We start from the raw sequence: 22,169 nt of genomic DNA on the forward strand, positions 1-22,169 counted from the left end.
CACTTGAACAACACAGTATAACTCCATGTAAATCAAACTTCTGTGAAATCAAACTGTCCACTTAGGAAGCTACACTGATTGACAATCAATTTCACATGCTGTTGTGCAAATGGAATAGACAACAGGTGGGAATTATTGGCGATTAGCAAGACACACTCAATAAAGGAGTGGTTCTGCAGGTGGGGACCACAGACCACTTCTCAGTACCTTTCTGCTTTCTGGCTGATGTTTTGGTCACTTTTGAATGTTGGTGGTGCTTTCACACTCGTGGTAACATGAGACGGACTCTACAACACACACAAGTGGCTCAGGTAGTGCAGCTCATCCAGGATGGCACATCAATGTGAGCTGTGGCAAGAAGGTTTGCTGTGTCTGTCAGCGTAGTGTCCAGAGGCTGGAGGCGCTACCAGGAGACAGGCCAGTACACTAGGAGACGTGGAGGAGGCCATAGGAGGGCAACAACCCAGCAGCAGGACTGCTACCTCCACCTTTGTGCAAGGAGGAACAGGAGGAGCACTGCCAGAGCCCTGCAAAATGACCTCCAGCAGGCCACAAATGTGCATGTGTCTGCACAAACGGTTAGAAACGACTCCATGAGGATGGTATGAGGACCCAACGTCCACAGATGGGGGTTGTGCTCACAGCTCAAGACCGTGCAGGACGCTTGGCATTTGCCAGAGAACGCCAGGATTGGCAAATTCCCCACTGGCACCCTGTGCTCTTCACAGATGAAAGCAGGTTCACACTGAGCACATGTGACAGACGTGACAGAGTCTGGTGATGCCGTGGAGAGCGACCTGCTGCCTGCAACATCCTTCAGCATGACCGGTTTGGCAGTGGGTCAGTAATGGCGTGGGATGGCATTTCTTTGGAGGTCATACAGGCACGTGGAGGCCACACACAACACTGAGCCTCATTTTGACTTGTTTTAAGTTGGATCAGCCTGTAGTGTGTTTTTCCACTTTAATTTTGTGTATGACTCCAAATCCAGGCCTCCATTGGTTAATAAATTTGATTTCCATTGATGATTTTTGTGTGATTTTGTTGTCAGCACATTCAACTTTGTACAGAACAAAGTATTCAATGAGAATATTTCGATCATTCAGATCTAGGATGTGTTATTTGAGTGTTCCCTTTATTTTTTTGAGCAGTGTATATATATGAAGCGTGGCATGCGTTATAACGTAGTGTCCGTGTATGAACACTTGGTGGCGCACAGGTCCTTCACTGCTCAGCACACGTTCAAAAAGCCATGTTCATTTATATTCAAAAACCAAATATGGTCTAAACCCTCCAAGTAAAATCTAAACTGCAGATTAATCACAGTTATGTAGTTAAGTCCCACTTAACGCAGTGTTTAAGAATGTCTCTCAGAGCGTATTAGCCTGGTCTTAGGTTGTGTACAGAGCGGGATACTAGCTACACTTCAACAAGTCCTCCGCATGTATTATTTACTTATTTGTAGATTTTTTTTTTTTTTATTAACACTAAAATCATCCTGTCCACACTATCACAGAGGCTCGTTGAGAGGGAGGCAGAGGCTGGCTGCACAAAGAAATCTCTGCATCCTGAACTCCTTGCTCAGTCCCCGCCTCCTGCTACCCAAGATTTTCTATTGGTCGACGGCATGAAATGGCTGTTGCCCATTGGCTGTCAGAGATGTCGATTGTTGTTTCTTCCTTTGCGTTCTCTCCTCTTCACGAATTGCGGTATGTAATCCGCTCTAAATCAAAACTCGATGACCGGTGCTGGACCTGAACAAAGCTGGAAATGGCACCGACCACGGTAGGAGTTTTCCTTACTCTTTTAGTCTACTTAAAAAAGCTTTTAAGAGATCTCTTTTACGCGCTTGTGATGCAAGCATAGTAGTTTGCGAAGTTTTGCCTAGCTTATGTTCAGGACGCTAAGATAGTTTACCGTTAGTCTGCAGCCGTTTAGCAGGACTTTAGTTAGCAAACTGTCAGGAGACTGAAAGAATACAGTGAAGTTCTTGTGTTAGCCAGTTGGCAAAGTTTAAGTCGATACGATGCTGCTTCTGAAGAGATTCAACTTCTCTGAGTATCACTAGGTAAATGATGTGGCTTTGTCTGGAAGTTGGCCTGTTTCTCTGTTGGTGTGCTGACACAACCATTGTTAACCTAGGTTAACTAACCTAGCGTTAGCTAGTTAGTTAACTAGCTATATTTGGTGCTATCCAAATGATTCGTGACAAGACTATAAGGGTGTTTGGGTCTAAGGGGCAATACAGATAAAACAAATTCTCAAAAATGCCCACATATGGCCGGTTTGTAATGTTTTTAACAGCAGTGCTGGACCAGCATTGATGTACCTTTGACTTGAACGCTAGTCTTGCCTGGACTCTGTTAGTATAGATTAAAATAGCTTTGCCATTACTGTCTTATTTCAAAGCCTTATGGTAGTTTTATGGACGTCTTTTAAAGCAGGTCTTGAATAACAAGAATATAGGAGGCTCCCAAAGCTGAACAACTGATACAGTCAGGAAGAAAGGCTATTCTTAAATAATTCGATAATAATTAATGTTCTTAATAGCCAGCTGCACCAGCAGCAGCAGAGAAATGGCATTGGCATTATTTCACTCAGAGGCTAATCTGGGCCAAGATTTGTGCGAGTTTGGATTGAAAGCCTGTGGAGCCTGAAGGAATGTGTGCTCACTGCTGGAGTGGTGCTGCGTGTTTAACGCTATAGTGCTCCTGAAAGCTGAGGGCCGAGGAGGAAATGCCATATTACTCAGCCATATAAGGAACATTAGAAGATAGGCTTCAAACAAACATGGATGAAAAGGCACCAGAGCCTCTGGGACGGCTTTAGGGGAGGGGACCTTTTGAGAGTGTGGGAACATTTGGATTCTCTCTGCATCCTTGATCTTAGAAGTGTTGAGCTTTAAGCATCACATCAGCATCACAAGTGTTTCTAAACGAAATGACTGGGACCTACAGCGGTGGCCGAGTTTTAAATGCAAAAGGTTGGTGACCTGTATGCTGCAAATAGAGAAGGCGACTGCTAAAAAACATCCTACATGATAAGAATGTGCGCTTGCCTGCTAATGAGTAAGAATGACAAAGACAGGGTTATATTTGTAAACAAAAAGTAATATTGTTTTGCATATTTAATTTTAAACCAGCCAGAGAACTTCACAGGATTTTCTAAATTGTAAGTGAGCTTGTTTGCGTCTTTATCCAGTAGATCTTCCCCTTAATTGAGGCATGAAAGCTGATCTTTGGGGGAAAAAAAAGAAATGCACTATTTTTGGGAGCCATATGTTTTTAATGATCTCTTTTTGTGTGGTTAAACAACAAATCACAGCAGCCATCAAAGCCTGTAAAAGCTACAGATCTACTGGGTGCACGGAGCCACATAAAAGAAAAAAAACATAATATCAAGCTTGTTAACAAGTTGGTTCAAAACACATTAAGAAACTGAACAATAACACTTGCTATTACTGTTAATGCAGAGAGCTTTAATGATGCCATGTTGAGATTAGTGGTAATAGTTTGATGAGGCAGGGGAAGCTGTAGTTCAGTGCAGCCTGAATTCCTGATCTAGTACAGTAGCCCAAGCTCTAAAGTTTCAGACCGTATTATGTAACGGTCCTCATGACTTCATGATGTGGAAACTTTGGCTGACCACACAAATCTCAGTGCGAGCTTGCAGCTCGGCAGAAGTCTATGGGAAGTGCCGGCAGACCATAGTAACAAGACTTGTGAACAGGCTCCATGCACTTTTGCATTATGATGAGAACAGAGTTGTGTGTGCTCACTGAGACTTAAAGTGTGTGAAGAATGGAACTTCAGCTTTAGCCTTTTAATAAGCAAAACCCCCTGAGACAAGACATGAACCCCCCCCAGCTTTGATGGTATGGAAAATGGCTTTGACTCATGAGGGGAAAATGGAAAAAAATAGCGCTCTCTCACTAGTGATGGTTCTTTTTTCTCATGAACTTTATGACAGAAAAGGAGATGCACCATCCAGATGTTTTTGCATGTTTGGGTGTGTGTATGTGTGTGTAAGTAAGAGCTGCAAGAACTTCACATAGACCTCACCACATCTCAGACATTTCTGCCTTGCTTTTGAGCAAAACCACTGAAGAAATTCCAAGCAGTTCCCATGCTCAAGTGACTTTGACTGTCCTTTAGATGAACAGAGACATTCTGTAAGATAAAATTCACCAATAGCATAGGTGAAAAACAGTGTGTAGTGTTTATCCATAAAGGAGCGGGGATTCCCAGCACTATGGTTTCTAGTGAGCTACACAGTAAGCATCAGATTTCCCCTGACTCCTTTTGTCTGACCCTGAGTGTTTTTCTTTCCCAAGCCCTGGTGCCAGACTGGTCCATAACAGGCAGCTTCTCTACTATCCAAACAGTGGAACTACTTATGATCAGTCTTGTACCTGGGCTAATTGTTCCCATATGCCTTTGCTAATTTTATCCCTACCCACAGATGCCTCCAAAAGCTAACTTACCATGTCAGCGCCTAGATGTTTTGAATGAAGTCAGGCGCATACTAATTTTGTGATTGTGACAATGGCAGTCATTTCTCTAATGGAGGTCTAGTCAGGTCAGTTTGATTTTTCCAAAAATAACAATCAGAACAGTGTCAAGCTTCACCTATGCCCAGGATGATCATTGCATTTATTTAGTGATTATTGATTGAAGTGCTTATTTTTGATTAAATAATTCTGTTACAGCGTGCAAGTGCCTGTGAGTCATAACACAGTGGAATACTTACCAGGAACACTGGAGGTCATGAAAATGTTCCCAGTAATACAGGATTGTACAGCCTCAAAAGAAATACTTCCCCTCACTTGACATTTTTAGGCATTGTTGACATCAAGGCTGACTGAGTTTGCTGAGACATTTTACTGCCAGCTTTAACCTAAAGAGGAATTCCCGCTAGCTGTAATGTTTCCTGCAAGTGTCTCCTGGATTGTGGCAGTAAATGGCTCATAAAGCTGTCATGCTGGTTCTTTTCATCATAAGAGGTCTGGTGGTAAACCAGCAGAACACTGAAAGTACTGCCAAGCAAGTTTGCACATCACTCTTTCATAGTTACTGCCTTACTATTTATGATATTTAAAAAGTATCCCCGGGCTTGTCACAGTTCAAAAACAGCTAATTCATTACAAAGTGTTAGAGAAAGAGATATAAAGCAGTGCATAGATGAAGGACAACATGTATTTAAGTTTGTATATTAACCTGATGAACTGAATTGTAGCACTTGTGCTGTTCAGAATAAAACTATAAACAGCATTGGTTGGCGAAGTGAAGCACACTGATATACTGCAGTCTGTTGAATGTAATGTAGGCTCACTAACCCGCATTCACAGAACAGCCTAATGAATCGAAGGGGTTAACCAATCATGCACAGAATGACTCTGTAATGTTGCAGAATTGCAACATTTTTGTTAGCTTTAGTAAACAGTGTGTTCCCACATTGCATTGGGCTCTAGCTATAAGCATTCAGTTTCGTCAAAAACTCACTCACATCTCTGATACGTTTCGACCCTTAGAGATCACGGATATCACTGGCAATAAGACAAGTGTGTTATGATTTGACAAACGTTTTTCTCACCTTTAGTTTATTGAAACAAGCAGAGACATTCTGTTGGAAGTGCAGACTGCACACCAGTATTGTCAAACTGGGTTCTTTTGGGGCCACAGTTCTGCAGAGTTTAACATTCTACCTGATTCAGCTAATTAGCAAGCCATTATGGGTTTAGTTCAGAGTGTTATAAAAACAAAATCTCTGCAGAGCCGTGGTCAGAAGTCTCCCAGTTTAACACCCCTGCTTTAAACTGTCAATTGATATTATATTTGGGAAGGGAGAGTTTTTCAGTCTTTTATCATTGCACAATAATTAGGCTTCAACAAATGTTTGAAGTGCATACTACAGCCTTGCTGTTCAATATACAAAATTTAAATTTCGAACCTACGTCAAAATGACAATAAAAACTCATGAGGGTTTTAAGACTTTTAAGGGTTAATGATATATTCTCAATTATGGGATTTGTTCACGTGGATTTCTTGAGCATGTATTATGACAGAGAAGAAAGCAGATCAAATTTGTGGCCATAACTGTAACTCACCACCTCAAAGCCCTGCTTATACTGTGAAATGAAAATATTGGTACAAGTCCAATGTTACTTCCTACCCGTTTGATCTGTTGGCAGAAACATAGTGGCTCTGGCTTGTGTAACTCACTCTCCACCTTTCCCTTTACTTACAGAACCAAAAACTGAGAATATATGTAGTTTATTTGCTCTTGTTGTGTGTGTGATGTTGCCAGGAATCCAGGCTGAATGTGGATGCTTTGAGTAAAAGAGATGTCCTGCTGCTCTTCAGTGTGCTGGAGGGAGAGCTGGAGGCTCGAGACCTCGTCATCCAGGCCCTCAGGGTGAGTGAGTGCAGCATCTTCACTACTGCTCAAGGTCCAACACTGCAGTCCCTTATCCTAGTGCAGACAGTAGTTGGCAGCAGATCAAGACAGTATGAGTTGCCTAAGAAATTGTCTTGCACCCATAGTGGGTAATTTCCATTCTAAAGCCCCAGTCAGGAATTGCTAAAGCAGCACCACAAATACAGTGTGACTAGTTTATGTCAACACATGTAAAATCTTTGAATATTTTAAACATCTTATCCTAATATAACTGAACGTAGGAGAGAGATGCACTATATGTCCCCAAGTTATTCAGACACCCATCTGACATTCAGCTGTGCACACAGAAAAGCATTGCCAGTAGAATGAGGCGCAAAGAGGTCACCTAAGAATACCAATTCCTTTGGGAGGTGGTTTGGCGGTTATGATCCAGAACTAATCATACAACGTTAGTACATTGCCTCACTAATGCTCTTTTGTGGCTGAGGAACCTCACAGCAATGTTCCAACATCTAGTGTAGACCCTCCCCAAAAGAGTAGAGGGTGTTACTGCAGCGAGGAAAGGGACTAACTCCATAGAAATACCCTCGATTTCAGAAGAATCGTTGGATGAGCAGGTATCTGTAATCTTTTGACATAACATACAGACATAGTTTATTTTACTCATATCATGTTTCAGTTCCTCTCTCTGCGCCACCAGCATTGTTGAAAGTTTAATTTGTGTGAGAAGCACTTTTTTTTATACTTTAACAAGAAGTAGAAGCCACGTTACCTCAATGCCTCCTGTAGTGTATTACAAACTGTCAGAATGCTTATATCCAATGTATGAGTGTTATGTAGCATTTTAAAGCAAATGACACGCTGACGGTCATATAGGCTCAGTTACATCAGTCCTTTCTAATTGTAGTGATCTAACTGACCTGCCACTGTGGTTTTGTACTGTATTACTTGATTTTAAAGTAAAGTGATGTTTACATTTAGACTTTAGGTTCAATATGCAGTGTCTAATTGGGAGACATGTTGTTTACCTATTAAATTACTGCCAGAATTACACTTAGTTTTAATTTCAAGCTGCGCCCAGCTCACTGACATTAGGCTGCTGTCCACCGGGCAGGTTTAGAGTTTTGTATGGCATGCAGGATGCCCTAGAGAGATATTACAGTTGTACCCCTCAATGAAATCCAGATGTGTATCTGGCACATAGCTCAGCTGCGTGACTTCAGATGTTAATACTAATGTCTTGGTAGTGCTTTAGAACCAACACAGCTAATGTGAGTGCACAGCTCTACTTTTTGTATGTTGAAAATGCTTGACGTCTAAGGTAATTTTCTTGATACATATGTATTATGGGATCACTGTTGATGACATGAACTCTGATTCTGATTGCAGTTAAAATATATTGTCTTTTACTATTTCTTGACATTTTATTGGAAATGTAACTGAGAGCAGTCTACTTCTTCTGGTAGAGCACCAGCCATGGAGAGAAAAAAGCCTTCTTGTAGTCATTCTTATTTATACCTTACTGTAATGTGCAAAAGTTAGAGACCACCCTTCATTTATTTAATTTCCAGCCATTAAGCTGTTATAGGTTATTAATTTTTCAATTGATATTTCTTAAGTGATATGTGATAATTCTCTTCCATAAGGAAGGGGTAAGTTAAAGGAAAATAGGTAATAAAACAGGAGTTAACAGAACTAGAATTAAAAAATGAGTGATGTTACAGAAAAAATAAGACTCCTAAGAACCGTGCAAGACCTGGTAGACACCAAAGCTGTCACCATCAGATAAAAAGAGCTTTTATCTTTGAGAGGAGAAAATTAAGTTCCACTCTTACTTAAAATCAGGAAAATCCACAGGTGTTTCTGTCCATCCTTCCACTGTTAGAAGGCAACCCGACACTGTGAGTCTGAAGGGATGTCTAGCTCTCAAGAAGCTGTTGCTGAAAAAAGGAAGTAGACAAACTAGAGGAAAATTTGCAAATGAAGAATATTCTCAGAACAAAAGACTGACTGCTCCAGAGTTCAGACCTCAACATTACTTAATGTGTTTTTGGTTCATTTGGATCATGAGAAGCAGAAAATGCAACCAACTTCTAAGGCTGAACTTTAGAAAAATAGAAGAAAAAGTAGAAAAATATCTCTGTAAGATTCTTTTTTTTTTTAAACTGAAAGCAAGTATCCCAAAAAGAATGAAAGCTATAATAAAGGCAAAGGATAAACTCAATTCATTGTAATTTTCTGGTTTTCTGTGTTTTCCATAAGTTTTCTGCTTTTTCTCTGATGCTGAAAAATGAGTAGTACAGTAAATAGTAATTACTAAGTAGACTTAGTAAATAACTAAGTCACTTCCTAAAATAACTAAGTCACTTCCTAATACATCCTAATCCTAATCAAACAGCATTATAATGTCTTGCTGAACTTTTAATTTAAAACGTAATGGTTCTTGTACCTTTATTACTGTTAACTGTTCAACAGTCATTAATAACACTGAGACTGTCCTTTTTTCTCCGTTGTTACTGAACTTTTTTTCTCATTCCGAGACACCTATTGCATTCCAGCTCCGCTGCTGACTCTGAACCCCCACTCCTTACAGAAACCAGCCTTCTGAGCCCAGCCGAGTTCCAGCAGCTGAGGTTAAATATGTGCTCCGCAGCCAAGCACAAGACATAACAATCGTCTTAGCTTCATATAGCAACAGAATCTGCTGGAGTTGAGGTGACTGTGGGTTTTGTTTGCCTGGTTGTGAAGTACAGTCCGTAGGGATGAATCAGTGCAAGACTAATAGGGTGAGCAAATAAACTTTGAGGCTTTGCTGGAGGATCAACTTCTGGGCTGTTTCCTTCCTTTCCTTACCCATATAAAAGTGAATACTGGTATGACATCAGCCCATATAAGTATTGCACCCCATTGTACTATATAGGTAAAGCTGGAAATCCCAGCCACCTTTTCGTACCATCTGAGAACAGAGGGCTTATAAAATGCATTAATTATTGATGATTCAAACCATGCCTTAGACATGTAGTTGTAGTATGAGAAGACACTGCATGACTGTAGGAGGGAGCTTTGAGAACTTAAGTTGGAGTTCTGGAGTTCTGCTTTGAGTTAGAAGGACGGACAAATAGATAGAACCGAAGAGACGGGGGGTGGGGTGCGAAAACGTCATCAACAGAAGGTAGAGATTAGAAATTTATAAGACATTTGACTGGAAGGAGGAGGGACTTCAGGTATAGTCCTCCTCACAAACACATACTGCATTTTATTTATTGAAAGTTATGGTCCAAGTAGTGGAAAATCTTCAGCAAAAGTAAAAGTTTCAGCTCTTATGGCCCACCCCTACCTCCTAGCCTTAGACTGAAGTCACTAGAACAGAGAACTTTATTTTCCCGAAAGCTTCTTGCAAACACATCCAGCTATATTAATGCCAGCTCTGTGGCTCTGTTGTTAGCGTGTCTTTATTTGAATGCTGTCTGTTCATCTAGTCATGTTAGCGTGAGTTAAACCCATGCATTTCCCTCAATGTGGGTTTGTGTTCTCTGTTCTGGGAAATTAGAGTAAACTTTGGTGTCCTGGATATGTGTAGCTACAGATGGTATCTCATGGATTCCTGCTTGGAACACTTGATTTGTGAGTGAGTGTTTGTGTATGTGGTGCATGGTGACAAGACAGATCCTTTTCAAACTGAGATGGAAGGATAAAAGCAATAAGGTGACTTTGTTCAGACAACTGCAAACGGCTGTCAGCGGTGCATTTATGTGCATGTATGTGCTTGTTTATCAGCACTCTGGACTTGTGACAGCTATTAATCACATAATGATAGTGAATGCTTAATATTTTTTCATCAGACAAGCTGGCTAATACAGCCCATGGGAAGTTGTCTGCATTCTTCTGAATGTTTTTGTGTGGTTTCTAACAGGTCATGTTTCAGCACGCTGAAATGACAGTGGCATTACTGTGTTGAATGAACAAATTGAAACCCATCTGATCATCTCCTTCATGGATGTATGCTGAGGTTTACTCACTATGTGTCAGACGTGCCTGTAAATACACCACTTTGAGTCTTGGTTTCAATGAAAATTGACTTCTTTGAAGCTTAGCAGTAATATTTTGAGTTAATGGACAGGTTTGCTAATCACCAACAGAGATGATTCTTCTATGAAGCTATTGAGGTTGTTTTCTATGTTTCATACCCGTTGTGGAAGTGATGCACTTTTTTGCACGTTTGCTAGTGAAAAAAAGGAAGTGGAACTAACCACCAACACAAAAATAATGTTTGCCTTGTCTTGTTTGTCCATAATAGCAACCAGTGGCTGAAGGAAAACACTAAAAGTAGATTGTGTTCCATGACACCAGCAGCATGCCTCCACAAGAGTCTGTTCAAAAAAGATTAAAAGCATTAAGCAAGCAAGGTAGACAACAAATCTACAAGTGTTTTATGTTGTCAGAGTACCTGTATGCTTTGCTTTCTTGAGAAGTATGACGAGATGCTAGAGGAATAATAATAATAATAAGTGACCCTTATTAGTCCCACAATGGGGAAATTTCACCTCAGCATTTAACCCATCCTTGAAGTGAAACACCACATACACACTAGTGAGCACACACTAGGGGGCAGTGAGCACACTTGCCCGGAGCGGTGGGCAGCCCAATCCACAGCGCCCGGGGAGCAGTTGGGGGTTAGGTGTCTTGCTGGTCACAAGGCTGGATCCCTAACCTCCAGCCCATGACTGCCCCACCTCCAGCCCATGACTGCCCCAAGTATCAAGTATCAGTAATTCTGAGGCAGTGTGTGTAATGATACAGCTTAAGTAGGACTGCAGATGACACCTATCCAGCATCTTGTATCAGCATTGGGCCATTATCAGCTGAAAACCCTGAACTGGATATTGGAGCGAAAAAATGTGAAACAAATCTAGCCTGAAATACCGAAGATTCCCATTGTGTGATGTGATGTTGTTAGCTGTGTATTTGTACCTGATATAGTGGAATGTTTGAGTAGTTTAAGCGTGAAAACTGCAAAATTGACTTCTCATTTGTATAAAATTAAAGCTTAACTTCTTATCCTTCTCTCTGCATGCTTCGTGCCGCTGCCACTTTCTGAATCCACAGTGGCCATCTGTCTCCATAGAAATGAAATGAAAAAAGCCTTGCTTCACTGTAATATAAATGCAGCAGACAACAAGCCTTGTTAACGCATGTATGTTACAGAAGTTGGCATGGCTGAAAAGTCCGCAGTTAAGCATGTAGATGTGTGTCACATGAGTGGAGAACTCATTAAATGCAAATTGGTTCTATTAGCTAACATTAGCATTTTACTAGATAACTTATTAGATATTTATTTGCTATGGTCAGATGCCTGGGGACAACTTTTGGTGCTGGAATGCGGTGAAATGAGTGGATTGTAGTGTATCCAGCACCAAAAGTTTAAGAAGTTAGACATCTGACCACACCAAATTACACCAAATTATATGTGCCTGTTCTCCTTCAAAGGATGATAACTACACACACACACACACACACATTCTTTTAGATGAGCCACAGGAAGACGCTAACCAACTTCATCAGTCTTTAGTAGGTTAATCTCTTCAAGCTCTTCTTGTGCAGCTGGCCTCAGATAATTGGTTTAATCCACACACAAATACGTGAGCATATGTACACATACACTCACACATACCCGACTAATAACAGATTACAAGATGTGATCAGCGGTAAAGGGTTTGATATTCTTTATTAAATTTAAAATGTTCTTTGTTAGTTCCATAAAATTCTATTTACTTTAATCAGATTTCTTTACTCCATGTTTTCAGTGTCAGTCACTGTCTTTATGTGCAATTGAAATGCTGTATTACTTTCAATAAATATTGGATTATTATCAAGTTGGTATAAAGCTTTAGTTATTGTTTCTGTTTTGTTAGCTCCAGCTTGTGCTGAAAGATGATTGTCTCATTTCATACAGCGGAATTAAAAATTCTGAAATTGAGCACAGTGTTTGGTGTGATTTGAATTGGTGTTCCCCTAAATTACAGCAAAATGGGAATGAAAATTGGAAGCACATTCGATTCCATAAAAACTTGTACCTCATTATTAAAATACTGCAAGTTAAACACCTGAAAGTATTAAATATTTTGTATATACTTTAACATGTATTTACAGTTGTTCTTTTATTCATTGTCTGCCTTGAGATTTAACCACTAATTTTAAAATATGAGGTATTTCTGGATTGTTAACTTGAGCATTATTAAATGAATTTTGTTACAACTTCATTATCAAAGCTGTACAGCTTTCTATGCTGTTTTAGAACCACTGTTGATCGTCATGGACACATCTAACATATCTTTACCCTTCCAGCTTTAGATAGAGTAGTTGAAAACTATATATGTTGACTGATAGCAACTTAATAGAGTCCGTTTATACACGTACCAGCAACCTGGTTTTACATGAATAAAAAGTGTTTCCAAACCTTTGACCTATATCATATATTTTCAGTAAACATCTCCAATTTATTGGGAGAACTGACTTTGTTCAATCATAATGGGGATTTCCAACAAAAACAATAAAACAGAATTTTGATAACTTAGGATGTTATTGGTGTCAAAACACTATAGTCTGGAATCAAAACAGCCACGGCAGTGTTGTGTCGTGTACCCCTGTATAAAGTGCTTTCACTTGTTTCAGTGTTTTCTTTGCAGGAGGAAGTGAGATGGTCGAGTGTATTTTCATTAGGACTAGCCTCAGCAAACTCCGCTTCCAATTTGTTGCTCTAGCTTAAATGCCTAATGCTGGGACCTGGTTGGAGTTTGTTTTTGTTCTGTGAGAAGAGAGGGGGGTTTCACTAAAGAATGTAGAGAGTGAGCTTTTACAGAGGAGAGGCAATTATAGCCCAGCAAATTGTTGTACTGTGTCTGTCCAGATTCGGCTCTTGTCGTAAACAAATATATAGCTATTTTTCTTCTTCAGATGTTATGTAAGAGTTCTGTGTTCTTTATCTTCAATAGGATCACATTTCCTTCAGAAACGCCTCCTTTTTTCCTGTTTCTTTTTTCTCCTACACATTTCAATTGACCAGTTGTTCTTCAGGCCAAGCAGAACTTTTTTATATAGAACGATCTTTCTCATTTATAGTGAATAGCAGCAGGGATCGGCTAACGCTGTGAAAATCATAATGTCATGCCAGATTCTTTCTCAGGACCATGTCTTAAGCCAGTCTTATCTCTGTCTGTCAGCAGACTTGTCCCTGTCAGTTCATGCCAAAAGCCTAAATACTGGTGGCTTAAAGCACACTCAACTCATCAGGTCTCAATCTCTTCCTTGCTCGAGTGAAAAGATAATTGTCTCAGGCTCCGTGGAATTCTCTAAGATGTAGAGCTCATGAGATTGCCAGGTGGCTAACTTTGTTAGAATGACTGGATGCTGTTAATCTAAGTGGAAGGCAGAATTTCCCATTTGCCATTGTTGATTTATACTGGAGGAAAAGAAAGTCTGCACTCCCTCTCACAAACCTGTCAGAACCTCTGACCTGTGCTGGCATGTAAAACTGGGCATTTTACCGGACTTTTTTGTTCTCTCACACCTGTTGGCTGCATGATTTTCTGCTGTTTGAAGCCTTTTTTCAGTATCTGGGGGCATTCCTTCTCTCTTTCTCTTGCTGTCTGTCTTCTAAAAACACATGTTTGTTTTTATTAGAGCTGTTGATTAATTAATTTTGTTTAATCACATTATTTTCTATAGTTATTCATGACTAATCATGTGTCTAATTCGCTTACATTTGAAAAGCATTGCATTTTGTTATATTTACAGTGCTAAATTTTTTCGTATATATTGACCTGTATGTAACATTTAAAAATGTAATAGGAATTTTCTAAGTCGAACCTTAAACCTTAACCATGTGTGCCCTTTCAGTTTTAAAAATGAAACATATAGCTTCTGACTAGATGGGTTACTCGTGATTTTGGGGCTTTTGTACATATTCAGGACACACACGTTCTCTTACCTCAAATCTAATTAATAAAACACTCCTCCATGAAAACAGCACAGAGCCTGGTAACTCCATGTCCTGGGGAGCGAGATACACCTTGTCTTTTTGTCACAACTGCATTGCCTGACTCTATCTCTTGTAGAGCCAGTGCCATAGAGGTCGCTGAAGGTTCAAAGGCAGCAGAATAGACCATTAATTATGGAAGGGTGACTCACCACCACTGTTCAGTCTTCATCTGTGTAGATGAAAAGAAAGAACATTCTGTGATTTCTGCACTGGGAGACAGACTGAATTTCATGTCAGTATGAAATAGAAGTGCAACGTTTTCAATACAGTATTGCGAAATCGAATTTGTAACTGTATTGAAATATAAAACTGAATTACTGATATGCAATTTCTTCTCATAGTCTCTCATTTGCTATTGAAACAAGGTGGGTGGGGATTTTACATGACATTCTAGGGTTTCTTGGGGTTTATTTGGCTTGTGGCAGCACAGCAAGTGTTTGAGAACTTTATCTAAACCAATCCAATCTGTGTAGTTATATAATTAAAGCTGTGTAGAATAAAGACAGTTCAATCAAATCCTGATTTCAGAATGAAAAAACTGCAGCTGAGCACACATATACTTGGCCACTTTATCCACTTGTCCTCTACAGCTGAACTGGCACAAAGGGTTAAAAACGCACACACATGCATGCACACGCACAACCACTTATCAGATGGCCGTTCATGTTACAACCTGAATTCTGTCTGTGCAGACCTCAAAGCTGTGACCTCAAAGCTTGGCCTTAAAGCAGAGAAACCCACCCTCTCTACAATCTCCCTCAAACATCTTAGGCCATCTAGTCTGGCTTTGTAGTCTGTATAATTCCTTTGCTAACTGTATAGCTGTGCCATTCTTGTGTGCTGGCTTGAGTCAGCTCTTCACAGTGAAGTGCTCTGCTGCAAGGACCTAAATGACTCCACAGTTGAAACTTTGCTTAGGCCTCTCATCCTGCAGGGACCCACTCCAGGCAGTTTTCACGCTCTGCCTGTGCAGACCTCCCCCGTCATCCCTGGCCTGAATAAATGAATGCAAAAGACCGAAGGCCTGCTGACACGCATGTTGTGCTTCAGATGATGGTTTATGTTGCTCTTGGCAGGGTCATGGGCTCTGTATCATCACATTTCCTGTTTAGAAGAGAAACGTGTGTGAGAAACAGAGAGAGGGGACTAGGGCAGAGTTTAAAACACTCTCCTTGACTTGGATCACAAGAACATGGTTGTAACTACAGTTTAGTGCTGGATTTGTAAGAATTCAGCAAAATCTCTGCACATACTAGATTAAAGAGAAAAGAAAGAATTTATTGACATTAAAGTTAATTAACCCCTACAGGCCTAAATTATGTTATTTTGCTATACTGTCTAAATGAAATGACATTACTACATAATTAATACATTGTAAGTTACTTAATAAATTACATTTACATTTGATTTGCATTTGTTTGGTTCTGCATTTTTTTCCATTTGTGTTTTAATGTTAATCAAAGTCAGCAGCATTAAAAAATGTCAATCTTTAGCAATACCTCAGTCATCTGTGGCTGGGACTCCAAGAGAATATATTTGGCCCCTTTCTCTCTGGGTGGGTAGGGTGGCCCTCCCTCTCCCATCACTCAGTGAAATGCTAGCCAATGCAGGTGTCTGTTAGCTGATGCAAGCACATTGGGCTGTCCAAATCACATTACATTAGTGGCAGAAAAGATGTGATGGCGTGTCGTGTCCAGCCTTCACCCTCCCTGCATAGTAGCATTGTATGATGGGGGAAACCTATCTAGTAAGTGGAATTGGCCACAGTTAAATTGGCAAGAAAAAAAGAAACATGGCAAAAATGTCAAGGTTGTTTTTTTTTAAACAGGACTGAATGTACAACAATAACTTTTCATGAAATGAAAAGATATCTCCTTTTCTACTTTCTTCTCTAATGAACACAAATGTGCTACTGAGTTTAGATTGTGCACATTCATTAGAATTTCTTTGAATGTTTCAATGATCGATTGTACTTACTATAAAATTACAGCATGGTTTTGTTATTACCAGTGATAACTGTGACCTCTTTACATTAAACATTAGGGAAATGCAATACGAATTAGTAACTAACTACAGGCTACTACTAATACTTGCTTGTACTTTCTTTTATTCCACTTCCTCTGCAGGCCCAGCGTAGGGATGCATACGTCAGGGAGCGCTATGGAAGATATGACCTGAGTGATCCTTTTCTGGCCCTGCAGAGGGACAGTGAGGTCCTCCAGGGCTCTGCTCAGGCCAAGGGAGATGGAGCAAACTCTTCTCAGACAAAAAAAGAGGACAAAGAATGCTATGATCCTGTATCCATACTCAATGGGGTGGTGGAACATTGCAGGAAGATGCAGGAGCAGATGCTGAAACAGCTGGCAGCTGCTGAGAGCAGACACAGGAGGGTGAGAATTGTGGCGAGAGAAGGAAGGGTGGGTGGATAAGGGGACCAACGAATGAGTAGCTGGGTCACTAGATATGTGTTTTTAGAGAATTTTAATTCCTCTCCTCTCTTTTAGAAACTTAAAAGCCTTTATTGATTAAACAGTTTTAACCTGTAATTTAAAGACATCTGCATTTCTGGGCGAGCAAAATTGAAATTCATTTTTGTACTTTTTGAACCCATAATCATAGAGCACTTCCATTAGACACTGAAAACACCCTTTGATAGCACAGTTATTATGTTGTCCTCTTTTAGAAGAGCTAAAAATGTTAATTAGGTACCACATCAGGGGGTGTGTTCCTGTGTCTGTGCCAGAGGTGGATGAAGTACACAAATCATGTACTTGAGTTAAAGTAGAGATACCCAAGGTAAAATATTACTCCAGTAAAAGTAGAAATCCTTACTCTAGACCTCAACTTGAGTACAAAATTATTTGCTTTTAAATGTACTTAAGTATCAAAAGTAAAAGTACTAAAAGAGTAATTATGGCTCTGATGTCCTGCTATCATTTTTATAACAAGACTCGCTTAATGAACTCATTTCAGGTGTAAATCCTCCAGTGTCTCTCTTTTAACCAGCCTTTTAATAGAACGTCATTAATTAGTGATGCTGACGTCTATTAAAATGATCATAAGCACAAAACACTGAAGGTAAACAGGTTTCATCAGGTAGAACTGAGTAGCTCTGAAATCACTTTTACACACAAGCGAAGTTTCAGTGCAAGATTTATTTATAAATTAGTTACAAGTTGAATAAAAACTTGCTTTAAACTCAGGATCACAAATAAGTTTTCCTTTACTGTATTGATCTGTAGGTCTCTGTTCATAAACATAAACCAGCCCAAACTAATTTACTATAAAATGAAGTGTTTGTACGAATTCAGAAAAAAAGAAACACGCCAGTCACGACTGCATATGTGTGCATATTTCTATATTGTGGTCTATTTACACAAAGTTAGGTTAGTTTCATCATTTAGGTGACGTATGTGCTCCCAGATTTTTACGCTGCTGCACTGACGTTGAACAGTGTGCTTGCAGTGGGTTGGTATGACCAACAGGTCAAAACAAGCTCAGAACAAATTGACCACTGTGCCCTGATTGGTGTTCTTGTTTTGCACTTCTTTTGTTTTGACAAGTACAGATACATGAAAAAAAGTACTTAAGTACAGTAACAAATTACATTTACTTAGTTACTGTCCACCACTGGTCTGTGCAAGGTTTTAACATGTCATGGAAAAAAGCAAACATCACAGACATCAACAGTGATGCATCGGTCATGCATCGGTCACTCAGATTGTGTTTTCCCGTCAATGACATGCCATAGCAGGTGACGGAGAGATTGTATCGCTTGTCTTAACCTGCATTCTTTTGTCTGGTGCCCCCCTGTGTTGGTGTCAGGTCATTGCAGATTTGGAGGAAGAGAAGAGGAGGCATGCTGAGGATACAGCTGAGGGAGATGATGTCACCTGTATTTTAGAGAAAGAGCGAGAGCGCCTCCTGCAGCAGGTACAGAGCTTTGTAGCTTATGCGCTTGTGTCCTGAAAAAATAAGATGTTTTCTGAAAATATTTAAGAGATAACAATAAATGCTGTGCTAATTTAAATAAAATTGATTTGTTTACAGGGATTTACAGTTGTATGTAATACTGAGAAATGTAATTTAAAAACAAAAATACAAAACATTAAGAATATGTTCAAATTACATGGTTAAGAGTGGCACAAATCTGATTCTTTCCCTAAATGCGACAGATATCTACATTTTCAGAGCTATGCAAACACAAAATTCAGATTTTTTTCTAATGTGATTTTAGCCACTTTCAGGTGTGGTCCTAGGTGACCCTAATGAAAGATAAGGGATACTTTCAGGTACAATTGTGAACCATTAAGGAGGAAACACTAGATGTGAGCAAAATGGAAAAATAGGGAAATGTTCTTTGATTTTGTACAAAAATGCAAGCGAAATTGATTAAAAAAATTCAATAAATGCAAAAGTGGTGAATCTCTTGCATCCTTCATTATTTAACTCAAACCATTTTTGTTACTTGCCTCATTTTTCTTCCAGTGTTAGTTATGTTTTTGCCTTATATATCTTTTAACTCAAGCAGTTTTTGTCACTCCCACCTCTCTGAGACAGTCCACTGATGACATCAGCACTGACTAATTCACTGTTAAATGAATGAAAGACTAAATGATAAATTACTTTTATCATATCATTTCATAATATAACACTTTATTTTTCAGTTGACATGGATTTTTTCCATCAATTTTTATTTTTTTACTTCCACCCCTGTAGTTATATAACTTGTAGTCATGGTTACTCCTTTATAATATGTGTTTTATACGTTTTTATATGTGTTTAGTTGGAGTTTGAGAAGTTGAAGGTCTCCCGCATAGAGAAGGAGAATAAGCGCTTGCATGATCAGCTGGAGGATGAGCGTGTGCAGCATAAGCAGCTGATGGCAGCGCTGGGCCGTGAGTGCAAGCGCTCAGGCTCCCGTGCCCATGAGGAGGCACAGCGGGCAGGAGACCTCAGTCACCGTTTGGAGCGCGAACGGACCGCCAATCAAACCATGAGGGTGGAGCTGGAGGAGGAGAAGAGGCGCGCCATGCAGATTGAGGCCAGGAGGGAGGAGCTGTTGGCAGAGTTTGACACAGAGAGGGAGCAGCTGGGTCTGCGACTGAGGAAGGAGGAGGCACGCTGCAGGCAACTGCAGGATGAGGTGGAGAGGCTGAGAAGAGAGGCAGGAGAGCTGAGAGGAGAGGAGGAGAAGATAGAGATGCAAATGAGCAATGGTGCTTCGGAGGGCAGTGTGGAGAAAACGAGTAAGAGCCAGACAAAGATGAACGGTCACCACACTTCTGTAAAACAGGAAGACAGTAGCGAGAGGCAGAAGAAGGAGAATGAGGAAAATGGAGGTTTTCATCCCAGTATAAGTCCTAGCCAAAGTGAACTGATCAATGGGAGCTCATTGTCTAATGTGAATACTGACAGTCTGTCATCCTACAGTACAGGCAGCACCCCCCAAACAAACTCCTCCCCCGGCGTACAAGCAGCCTACCAGGCTGGGATCCACCAGCGTTTCCACGCAGCCCGTCACAAGTTCCAGTCCACGGCTGAGCAAGACTCTCAACCCACCTCTCCTTTTCCTTCCCTCTCACCCTGCGCTTCCCCAGTTCCTCCACTGGAGGGCAATGCCTCCAAACAGGCAGCCCGCAGCACGCTTACCCAAGCCCTGAGTCGCTTTAGCAGCCAGCAGAGCTTGAGTAAAGCAGTTGCCCCTAACAGCTCACCCTTCGGCACAGACTACCGTGCCCTGTCTCCTGGAGTTCGCTCGCCCACTATCCCCAGAGCAGATAGGGGGATTCCACCTCCCATCCCACCTAAAAAGCCAGGCCTGGCTGAGACCCCACCCTCTCCAGCCACTCTGCGAGCCACCCACTTGGCTCAAATGTCGGCTGGTTGTGGACATAAAAGTACACCCGAAAACAGCAAAGAACCAGATCTGCTGCTATCCTCCAGCGGCTAGCTGGCACTCACCACCACGTTTGTAACTACACTGTTAAAACAGTACAGCATAAATGTTACAGTTAACCCTTAAATGCACAGTTGAATCACGAACATTCATTCATTCTGTCCAAAAGTCTAACCAAGATAGTAGTGAGTGCCCCTCAAATTACATTTTTGTTTTGTAAAAACATTTCTGTTTATTTGCTGAATTTAACACAGTGGGAAACAGAACATAAAACTTTATAATTTAACTGGTGTTCAAATGTTTGCATTTTATTTGTCTTTATTTTAATGTTATAGTGGTAAAAACACATTTACTGCCAAAAAATAACTTGTAAAAAATATTTTCTTTAATGACTAAGACTTTTGCACAGTACTGAATTTTGTGTCGTTTGCAAACCAGCACTTATATTTATCTGCAAGCAAATGCAAAATTGTCCAAAGTTTATTCCGCAGTGACAAAGTAACTTGAATGTATTAGAAAGCATATTTTGCTATATATTGATATTTATCACAATCTTAGGTGTGTTGGGGAGGGAAGAAGGGAATGAGGTCACAGGTCACTAACCACCTGAGAGTTGCATTTAAGGGTTAATTGCATTTTCCCCATCATGTGTTAAGCACTGTTGAGTTTTTATTTGATGGTACTATGGGACTCTCCCCGTTACACACAGACTGAAAACTTTCAGGACTTTTATGTATTTGTACTACATGATGTTCAGAGATTTGAACACATATAACTTTGCATGTGAGTTTGTGTCATTGTGCCAAAGGCTTGTATATTGTATAAGGTCCTCTATGAGTAACCAGTTTTTCAGCTTTTCTTACATTTCATTTACACAGCACAGCTCGTTTATTTTATTAACATATTTTTATGTCCTGTACTTGTACGTGTTTATATCTCTCTCAGAACATTCTCTAGTTAATACACTGTATTGTGTGTTTGTAACAGATTGCATGTGCAAATGCTTTTTCATAACAGATTTTGCATATGTATATCTATACAATATTATGTACCAACTATTAACTCAACTTCTGCTGCAGTATTCTATTCAGTGATATAAGCATTAGAAATCACATGAGAGTGCATGATTTTTGTAATATTTGATTATGTTTATCTCAGAGGTTCACATATGCAGTGTATTATTTTTGTGATACACTCTCCAGATAATGTTATATACTTCTCACAGTGGCCACACAATATAATGTTTTCAGTATCAGTGTTTGTATTTATTACACGAGTTATATATATCAATTAGGGATGCACAGATTGTGATTTTTTATTGTTTATTTTTTACCTGATCGTACAAAAGCGGTTTGGCTGATTTTCATAAGCCAATTTTACCCCTAAACTTTCACTGTGTGGGCTAGATAAACACATGAAACATACTAACATATTTTGCAGCACTTGCTAATAGCCCTTGTCATTCTGATAGCCACATTATTTTACTATAGTTTGGCTGTAGTGGGCCAAACTGGTATTTTAAATTTGTAGATGAATAATTAGTTATATTATTTTAAATAGACCCACTCAGCAACACTCAGATACAGCACAAGTGCACTTACCTGCCTCATGTTATTAATAGCAACAAAGATCAGCTATTAAAAAAAACAAAACAAGGTTGTTTTGCAAAGGTTGTAAAACAAAAAATGCCTACTGGATGGATGGATGGATGGATGTTTGGAGAAACTTTTCTGATCTTGGACCATTTGGACCCTGCATCCCTAGTATTATGGGCAATGCTTGAACCTCTTATGTGATGCCACCAGGGGGCACTACTTGATTAACTGATGGCCACAG

The 22,169-nt window shown here is 40.0% G+C and overlaps 1 protein-coding gene across 1 annotated transcript; it reads left to right on the plus strand.

The window, feature by feature from the left end:
- The first annotated feature begins 1,699 nt into the window (after positions 1-1,699).
- On the plus strand, positions 1,700-21,588 carry cttnbp2nla (CTTNBP2 N-terminal like a). The gene is made up of 5 exons (XM_017697846.1): positions 1,700-1,785; positions 6,307-6,414; positions 16,561-16,824; positions 18,260-18,367; positions 19,221-21,588. The coding sequence occupies exons 1-5, from the start codon at positions 1,771-1,773 to the stop codon at positions 20,385-20,387; spliced, it is 1,662 nt and encodes a 553-aa protein (XP_017553335.1). The 5' UTR covers positions 1,700-1,770; the 3' UTR covers positions 20,388-21,588.
- The last annotated feature ends 581 nt before the right edge of the window (positions 21,589-22,169 follow it).

Source organism: Pygocentrus nattereri, chromosome 26 (genome assembly GCF_015220715.1).
Source record: "Pygocentrus nattereri isolate fPygNat1 chromosome 26, fPygNat1.pri, whole genome shotgun sequence".
NCBI classification, from domain to species: domain Eukaryota; kingdom Metazoa; phylum Chordata; class Actinopteri; order Characiformes; family Serrasalmidae; genus Pygocentrus; species Pygocentrus nattereri.

What these genes read in the sequence shown, in the direction of transcription:
- cttnbp2nla (XM_017697846.1), top strand. An exon ending in TCGTCATCCAGGCCCTCAGG is followed by an intron (nt 6,415 to 16,560) that starts GTGAGTGAGTGC and finishes CTTCCTCTGCAG; the next exon opens with GCCCAGCGTAGGGATGCATA. An exon ending in CTGAGAGCAGACACAGGAGG is followed by an intron (nt 16,825 to 18,259) that starts GTGAGAATTGTG and finishes TGTTGGTGTCAG; the next exon opens with GTCATTGCAGATTTGGAGGA.